The following is a 9945-nucleotide window of genomic DNA, read 5'->3' as shown; positions in this document are numbered from 1 at the left end:
AACATAGTTCATCCGTTTTTTCATATATGTTTTTGACTGTCTGCATATGCTGTTTAGGGTCACCCTCACAAAATAAGGTTTAATAAAAAAATAAAATAGAAATAAAGTCACTAAATTTTAATATCTTTTCGTATGTTAATACAATGTGCTCAAGTGGACCCAATTTGGCCCCAGTGGAGCACAGTGATATAAAATAGAAATAAAGTCACTCAATTTTAATATCTTTTCGTATAAAACACTGTGCTCAAGTGGACACGATTTGGTACCAGGGGAGCAGTGATATAAAATAGAAATAAAGTCACTCAAGTTTCAATCTTTTCGTATGTTAATACACTGTGCTCAAGTGGACCCAATTTGGCGCCAGTGGATTTTTTTTAAATGGAAAATAATGAATATTGTTTTTCTTTTATTTTGAAAGAGAGATATTTTGAGGATTGTAAATGTCAAGTGGAACTTTTTTTAAATCAGAAACAAAGTTGCATGGCATTATTTTCCATTAAATAGACTGCCATAAAACCTCGAAAAGAAGCCCATGTGCTCCTTCATTTTAAGTACTCTTGGGTGGGCTTCTTTTCCACATGGAGTTCTTTTCGAGATTACTTTTGCAAACAAAACGAGAGGAACTGCTAACTTCCCGCCCGGAAAATATCTTATTTACATGATTTGAAAAATCTTCTAATGTAAATAATTAACAGCATCAAAATTTAACAGTGTGGCGTGTTGACCGCGAATGACTAACATACCATCTTTACCATAATACACCTGCACAGACTCATTTGCATAACAACGCACGCACATACCAAACTGTTTAAAATAGAGCTACAAGGTACCCGAAAATGACATCTATTATGTTTTCAAACAACATGCATAAGAATCTTCAGTACCCCATTATGCTTGGGGCTGAGCAAAGACAATTTTGAAAAAAAAAAAGCTGTATACAGTAGGTTCCCGCCCGAAAAAATGGCGTTACATGATTTGAATGAAACAAACTATATAAGACTCACCAGGACAATATATGAGCTTGTCCCCGGAAAGTGCACCTATTCATTGAAATATAAAATTAAATATTAAGTCTCCAGTACTAGCCCATCTATGGTTGAGGCAGAGCAATGAAAATAGAGCCCAGAAATGCATTTACTTATACTTATTACTATACATAGTCACCTATGATAATTATGATAATGTTAAAATTTCAACTATCCAGATGCGACTTCAACATTGGTTGGGTTTTAAAAAAACTCGACTTCATATATGCTTCAATTTCGAAGATCTGCTTAAAACATATTTATTTATTTATTTATTCTGCCATAAACTTTTATTCACAACATATTAGTAGGCCTACAATACAATATCTTGCATGAAACGGATATTTAAAAATACACTATAATGTGTAACGGTAGAATTACAATTCTAATGTAAAAGATTAACAAAATAAAAACAGTGTTGTGTGTTGATCGCGAATGACTAACAATACCATCTTTCCCACAGCACATGTGCACACTCATTTACATAACAAACGCACGGCATACCAAAATAAGATGAGATAAAATTAATTCTCTTCTAAACACGTAACGAAGAGAATTAATTCCCTTTTTTTTACATTAAAATAAATTGAGGGCGCTAAACATAAAATTTAAACCACCAAAGCAGTTTGCGAGAGCCAAAAAAAAAAAGATGGTAAATGTGCTCTCCCTGCCTCAGCACTAAGGCCCTGCCACAGCCTTTTGGGGTCGTTTCCACCACATCACCAGATGCATTGATGTTGTCGCCTCATGATGTGTGGTGGAAAGGGGGACGTATGATCTGTGAACCCCAAACACAGTGGCTCGCATAGCCTTAACTCTATTCCACCGACCAGCGTGGGAATCGAACCCACGACATACGTGTTGTTAACACGACGCTCAGACGACTGAGCTAACTGATCATTTTGGTTTTAGCAAGGCTAATAGGATATTTATGACGTAATGATGAATTACGTAATACACGTATAAATAGACTATTATCAGCTGTTCAGTCATGTTTCAGTTTGTGGTGCAACGGGTAATGCTCAGTCTTGAGTGCTATCAGCTGGAGTTCGAACCTCGACGGATATTTTTTTTACGAATATTGGTTTTTTTTTTCAAATTTTGTATGGCATTCACGTTTCCATTAAATAGACACCATAAAACCCCAAAAAGAGCCCATGTGTTCCTCATTTTTTAGTACTCTTGGGTACGGTGGGCATCTTTTCAACGGGTAAGCTTCTTTTCCGCATGGGGTTCTTTTCAAGATTACTTTTGCAAACTAAAGGAGGGGAGCTTCTAGGTTCCCGCCCGGAAAATTGTATCTTTACATGATTTGAATTTCTAATAAAGATTAGCAAAATCAAAATTTAAGTTTTAAATTTAATTTTGTGGCGTGTTCACCGCGAATGACTAACAATGCCATCTTCCCCATTACACCTGCACAAACTCATTTGCATAACAACGCACGGCATACCAAACTGTTTAAAATAACTACAAGGTCTCCAGAAATGACACCTATAGTATTTTGAAACATGATATATAAGAGTTTTCACTACCCCACCGTGATTGGGGCTGAGCAAAGACAATTTTTTGAAAAAATATTTATTGAAATATGAAATTAAATATTAAGTCTCCAGTTAAGCTCACCATGGTTGGGGCAGAGCTAAGAATGAAAGCTGAGTCCCCGGAAATTATGAAACGAAATATATAAGTCTTCAGGACCAGCCATACAATGGTGATTGTTTCCCAGGTGTGAGACATGCAATGCACGCGGCCGTGACGGTAATTCAACAAAACAAAATTATGAAATACAAACAGAGCTAGCACACAAAAGCCTACTTACTAATTTTAATATTTCTATAATTTAGAAAACAATTACATTAATGTATATATAATGTTAAATTTCAACTATCCAGATGCGAATTTTAGGTTGGGTTTGAAAAAACTTGACTTCATATGCTTCAATTTACAATGATGTAAAAGATTAACAAAATAAAAATTGAACAGTGTTGTGTGTTGATCGTGAATGACTAACAATACCATCTTTCCCACAGCACATGTGCACACTCATTTGCATAACAAACGCACGGCATACCAAACTACGATGAGATAAAATTAATTCTCTTCTAAACACGTAACGAAGAGAATTAATTCCCTTTTTTTTACATTAAAATAAATTGAGGGCGCTAAACATAAAATTTAAACCACCAAAGCAGTTTGTGAGAGCCAAAAAAAAAGAGATGGTAAATGTGCTCTCCCTGCCTCAGCACTAAGGCCCTGCCACAGCCTTTTGGGGCCGTTTCCACCACATCACCAGATGCATTGATGTTGTCGCCTCATGATGTGTGGTGGAAAGGGGGACGTATGATCTGTGAACCCCAAACACAGTGGCTCGCATAGCCTTAACTCTATTCCACCGACCAGCGTGGGAATCGAACCCACGACATACGTGTTGTTAACACGACGCTCAGACGACTGAGCTAACTGATCATTTTGGTTTTAACAAGGTTAATAGGATATTTATGACGTAATGATCAATTACGTAATACACGTATAAATAGACTATTATCAGCTTTTCAGTCATGTACTTGGTGGCGTAACAGGTAATGCTCAGTTTTGAGTGCTATCGGCTGGGGTTCGAACCTCGATATATTTGGTTTTTTTTAATAGAGATATGTGACACTGTATTGTCGAACATGTATGGTACTATACCGATAGGTATTCAAATATGCTTAATACGAAAAGATATTACAATTCAGTGACTTATTTCTATTTTATATCACTGTGCTCCACTGGCTCCAAGTTGGGTCCACTTGAGCACATTGTATTAACATACGAAAAGATATTAAAATTCCGTGAATTATTTCTATTTTATATCACTGTGCTCCCCTGGCTCCAAATAGGGTTCAATTGAGCAAAGTGTATTAAAATACGAAAAGATATTAAAATTCAGTGACTTATTTCTATTTTATATCACTGTGCTCCCCTGGCTCCAAATAGGGTTCAATTGAGCAAAGTGTATTAAAATACGAAAAGATATTAAAATTCAGTGACTTATTTCTATTTTATATCACTGTGCTCCCCTGGCTCCAAATTGGGTCCACTTGAGCACAGTGTGTATTAACATACGAAAAGATATTAAAATTCAGTGAATTATTTCTATTTTATATCACTACGCTCCCCTGGCTCCAAATTGGGTCCACATGAGCACAATGTAATAACATACAAAACGATATTAAAATCAGTGACTTATTTCTATTTTATATCACTGTGCTCCACTGGCTCCAAATTGTGTCCACTTGAGCACAGTGTATTAGCATACGAAAAGATATTAACATTCAATGACTTGTTTCTATTTATATCACTGTGCTCCACTGGCTCCAAATTGGGTCCACTTGAGCACAGTGTATTAACATACGAAAAGATATTAAAATTAGTGACTTATTTCTATTTTATATAGTCACTGTGCTCCACTGGTGCTAAATTTGGTCCACTGAACCAGTTACCGTAGTACTATTTCTATTTCGGAAGTAAATAAAGGCATAAATGGCGCTCCGTAGAAGTAGAGAATGCTCGATCGTCGAAATGACGCGCTCTGAATATACCACCTCGGCTGTACGACGTACGTGTGGTGTGTATTGAAAATATATCTCAGAATCTGTATTGTATCGACGGCGGAAGTGTTTCAAATTGTTTTCATATATTAAAATATAAAATTCTATACAAAAATGGACGCCGATGGACTACCAATTGTTGGACCTGGAGTTGATTTATCTAAGGTGATACTAGGCTAGGCGTAATTGGTATTTTTAATACAGAATACTAGGCCTAGGCCTACCTAGGCTAGTCCTAGGGGGATCCAGTCAAGTCGCCCCATCGCAAAGTCGCCTCATACAAAGTCGCCCAATACAAAGTCGCCCCATCGCAAAGTCGCCCCAAAACAAAGTCGCCCCGGCACAGTCGCCCCATCGCAAAGTCGCCCCATTACAAAGTCGCCCCAACGCAAAGTCGCCCCAACGCAAAGTCGCCCCATCGCAAGGTCGCCCCATCGCAAAGTCGCCCACGGTTTTATTTCGGTATGATTATGAAGCGCCGCCGCTAGTAGTACGCTGTAGTCGGTTGCGTTTGATATCGATTGCGTTGTTACTTTGGTCGCGCTAAATGTCGTATACATTATAATGTTTATCCTACTTATATACATAATTTGTGTTTTAATTTTTATTTTACAGGTTTTAATGGAGTGATGTGCTTTTTAAAAATCATTAAAGAAATATAGTCCCTTGTTTGAAAGTTCTAAAAAGATTATCCCTGATTTATAGTTTAAAATGTTAATTTAATATGATTTGAAAATTAGTTACCAGAGCCACAATTACGAATCTTTCTTCAACCTACGCGTGGATACCAGCTCATTTTTAGGATAATATAATAAATGTATAAATGTGTAGTAGGCCTTCGTATAGATTTACAGTAGTTAAAACAATAACAGTGTTGTAAGACAATGAGTGTTATAGGCTACTTATTGATCATTTTGCATTTATTGACAAGTTATGTGTCTTAATTTTATAATGACTTTTCAAAATGAAGAAAAAAAAAAAAATTTCATCGCCGATATGATTGTTTTACATGCAGGTATTTTAGTAAAATTTAAAACGCTACATTTTGACCATGGAAAAACCATCGTACAGTATCGTGTGCGTGTTTTTTAAAAAGGGGAATCCCCGACGGTCAGCAGAAAGACGTAGCAGCTGTGAGGAAACAGATACCAGAAGGCGCAGCTCCGATTGGTTTCAGAGAATGTTTCAGATGGCGAGTCGCCTTTTATTCAACAGCACAATGATCATTTTACTGAAGAAATTCTTTTCAACCCTTTTGGTTTTAGAACATTCTAATTATCATATGCCTAATAAATATCCTCATATCGGGTGTATATTTTAATTTTAAATTAAACAAGACAGTGAAGAGGCACGGAATAATACGTACACGGACGTACGACGAATACACACACGCACGTCATCATTTACGACATATAGTGGTAATATGATGCAATTTTATAATGGATATAATGATGGGATTGCCTTTCCAGGCTTAGAATCAATGTTCATTGTAATACTATGTATATAATAGTAAACTGAATGTTTATAAATAAATTGTTTTACGTAATTTGTTGCATATAAAATAAAAGACACAGACGCAGCCTACGTTTCCTATAAAATATTTTTTCACATTTAAATAATTATAATACTATAATCTTAAACTATGTTTACAAATTGTCATTTTTTTAAGGCACACATCTTTCTCATCATACTGACCTGTAAAATAAAAACAAAAATCAATTATTAATATAGGCCTAATAATAATAATAAATATTCATCGACCAAAGTAAAAATAATCTAGATCGTATAACATTATTTTATCGCGACCAAAATTAAACGCGACCGATTTCGAACGCGACTGATATCATCGTAAAACTCCGGCGGGGTTTCCCCATCTTCAGATGGTGCGTTGTAGTGCGACAACGGCGGAGTAATTACGGGGGTTTCCCTCTGGTAAGCTAGCACGTTAGTGCGACCGCGGAGTGATTAGTCGGGGTTTCCTCTCTGATGATGGGGGTGCGTGCCGATCGTGTAACCTGAGACTACATGGCGGGGCTTCCCCTTTTATGCATACACGTTCCGTGTTATTTTGTGTATCATTGCGACATTTTACGCACTTGTAAACTATTTTTTAACGTTTTGGGGCGACTTTGCGATAGGGCGACTTTGTGATGGGGCGACTTTGCGATGGGGCGACTTTGCGTTGGGGCGACTTTGCGATGGGGCGACTTTGCGATGGGGCGACTGTGTCGGGGCGACTTTGTTTTGGGGCGACTTTGCGATGGGGCGACTGTGTAAGGGGCGACTTTGTATGGGGCGACTTTGCGATGGGGCGACTTGACTAGCATCCTATAGGCATGTTGTGTGTAGGCCTAGCCTATAGCAGTAGCTAGCTAGCTAGGCACGGCAATCTCTACCGTCTCTGTGTCTGATCTTGTCATAGGCCTACTCAGGGCCATCATGTGACCTTTCGATCCGGTCTTGCTAATATTCGCCCGATAAGGCCCGGTATCGCCTGGTAGGGCTTTATATGATATAATAATAAACAATGATGTCAAACAAGTACATGAACATGTTACATGTTATTAATATTGATATTAAGAAGATGCTTAGGCCTAGAGTCGTAAATTTAACTTACATTATTATGTACTTGAATGAATAGTATGATGTAGTTACATACTGACTGCATCCATCATGGAGGTCATCTACTACGCCTCCTAGGATTACAAATATTTCTTCATTTTATACTTTATTAAACTCTTTATTATACACGTCTTCTAGCCTCTGTTTTTTGTTGATAGGCCTAGGCCTAAAGCTCACTACAGTAAAATAATAAGCTCTAGGCCTATTATCAGTATAATAACTGTTATTTCCTATATTAGTATTACATTGTCTAATAAATTAATAGTAATATTTACCATATTTATACAGGTTGGTGCAATTCATCCTAAGAGAATGCTGGCTTTTCTAAACCACTTTGTTTCCCACACAACAAGATTTTTAAATCGGTTTTCGTGCGTTTGTGAGCAGAAATTATCAGATTTAAACATTCGAATACAACATCTGGAAACAACAATGAATTTATTAGAAGCAAAATTAGCATCAATACCTTGGCTTGAGGATGTAGAAATTGCGCCAGCAATTACTGCTAGTGAACCAGAAACCCAGACTGCAACAAATCTACCTGCCTTACCAGCTGCAGAGAGTCCAGTAAGTTTTAATAGGAGCATGTACATGATGTAACTAATCAAAAGATTCCCAACAAAATAGTGAAAAATATATTACTGTTAAGCTTTGTCTACACTATCAAACTAGTTTGAAAAAAAAAAGTGTGATGTGCCCAAATAACGTAGTGATATGACAACATCATGTCCATATATGGGCACATTACATGTTTTTGTCAGTTTGATAGTGGAGACAGTAAAATCTTCATAGAACTGGAGTCTCTTCCAAAAAGACCCCAAATTCGTAAATACACTAAACCAGGCTTTCAGGATAACTTGAAAAACTTAACTACAGGTGTCCAGTTTTGGTGGAGTTGAATATATTGATGTATTCCTGCAAACTATTCTTCTACCATAATTTACAAAAATGTACATTGAATTATTGATTATTTACAGGGCGAGTCAACACCAAGTGCTTCTACTGTGGTTACGGTATCTCAAGATCCTCGTTACGCTAAATTTTTCAAGATGATAAACATGGTGAGCTGAAAACAAATACTTCAAGAGGGTAATCCATATAGGTAAAGGGTGGAAGGAGGAAGATGTCATTTATGGCTAGAGTATTCCTCTGTATCCAATTTCTATGAGTATAACTAGCTGGCTATGGAACAGTAAAGTGATGTGTCTAGTTGGTCCACAGTCTCCTAATATAAAGTTTCTATTGAAACCATATTATTAATGGACCATGAGATTGAGTGCCTGTTTATTTGCCATTTTTTTGCATGCAGTCTCTTTGATTGGTGACATTATTTCCAATGGGATAAGAAATGCCCTAGACAGTAGGTTGGGGTAGCCAGATCAAATTTTTAATTTACTTTTCTCATCTAGGGTGTTCCTGCTGCTGCACTGAGGCAGAAGGCTAGATTAGAAGGTCTGAATCCTGATTATCTAGAGTGAGTATTTTGATAAAATTCTAAAAATGCTGATAGCATGGCATCAGGTTTCGATGAAATCAATGTTAGAGTTGTACAGAGTTTTTAATTCTCGAAGCAAAAATGGCTACATGCCCTCAAAAGCTTGTGGTACAGGGGTAGTTTCAAGAGATGGCCCCAGCCAGCCCAGGGGCTCAAATACTCAGTGTGTTGTTATGCCCTGGCCCCCTCTATTTTACAATTCTGGATCCGCTCCTGTGGTCGTTTTGATACCTGTACTCCCTTCCTGTAGTACAGAAGTGGAATTCACAAATATTTTTACTCTATTAAATTTGTATTTTTTCAATTTTATCCAAACAGCACACCAGATGCACCAGCTCCACCACAATCATCACAGCAATCAAATGATACAGATTTCAGCGATGAAGAAGATCAAGGCAGTACAGACGACTCTGTTGATTTTAGTGATTAGGCTAAGGTGGTAATAGTAGGCCTAGCTAGGGCCTCTAGTAGGCCTAGTAGTACTACTAGTAGTAGCTAGGCCTAGTAGTTGGCCTACTACTCTATACTTACTAGAGGCCTTAGCTAGACCTAGTAATATTACTGTACTTACAATGATCTATTAAGCCTACAGTAGGTCCATAATCAACCCAGGCTTAGTCTAAATAGATATGTAGGGCTACTGTAGCTGTGTACAGGCGTGGCATGGTGTTATTCCATGGAATTATTGTTAGAGATAAGTGGATACTTGTTTTGCTCAATAATTTCAATTGGACATACATAACCAAAGAGATATACAATTACAGATGGATTTCAGGCAATTAAATAATAAAAAGCTTTCAATTTCATGAAATTAAGGTCACATTTTTAATAGTTGGTCCTGAAATTTCAATAATTTTTGCCTCATGTTTTTTTAATGATTTATTATAAGTTTCCAAATGCAATTCAAATATAAATTACACTATATTTTGTGAATGGAAAAAAAAGGTTTTAAAATTTAAGCTGAATTACAGTTGCATGTTGAAGATGTAGTGTACATCAATGAATGTATTTTACTATAATTTGCAATATATAAACAAGAATATTATGAAATTTATGTAAAGTAAACAGTATATGATATGATATTAAACAATACTATAAACAACATACTGATTGTACTTTGTGCTTTTAAATGTTGAGGTACTGTAGGTTCACATACACTGTTGGATTATGCTTACTGATCATGATGGATAAGTGGATGAGCAGTGAGACT

General features: G+C 36.7%; 1 protein-coding gene across 1 annotated transcript; it reads left to right on the top strand.

Annotated features, from left to right (window-relative positions):
- The first annotated feature begins 4630 nt into the window (after positions 1-4630).
- LOC144838714 (WASH complex subunit 3-like) lies at positions 4631-9815 on the top strand. The gene is made up of 5 exons (XM_078694173.1): positions 4631-4783; positions 7529-7807; positions 8218-8301; positions 8650-8714; positions 9054-9815. The coding sequence occupies exons 1-5, from the start codon at positions 4733-4735 to the stop codon at positions 9163-9165; spliced, it is 591 nt and encodes a 196-aa protein (XP_078550299.1). The 5' UTR covers positions 4631-4732; the 3' UTR covers positions 9166-9815.
- The last annotated feature ends 130 nt before the right edge of the window (positions 9816-9945 follow it).

Source organism: Antedon bifida, chromosome 1 (genome assembly GCF_963402885.1).
Source record: "Antedon bifida chromosome 1, ecAntBifi1.1, whole genome shotgun sequence".
NCBI lineage: Eukaryota > Metazoa > Echinodermata > Crinoidea > Comatulida > Antedonidae > Antedon > Antedon bifida.
This window is presented reverse-complemented; position numbering and strand designations above follow the sequence as displayed.

What these genes read in the sequence shown, in the direction of transcription:
- LOC144838714 (XM_078694173.1), top strand. Translation starts at nt 4,733, where the DNA reads ATGGACGCCGATGGACTACCAATTGTTGGACCTGGAGTTGATTTATCT. An exon ending in TACCAGCTGCAGAGAGTCCA is followed by an intron (nt 7,808 to 8,217) that starts GTAAGTTTTAAT and finishes GATTATTTACAG; the next exon opens with GGCGAGTCAACACCAAGTGC. An exon ending in TTTTCAAGATGATAAACATG is followed by an intron (nt 8,302 to 8,649) that starts GTGAGCTGAAAA and finishes TTTCTCATCTAG; the next exon opens with GGTGTTCCTGCTGCTGCACT.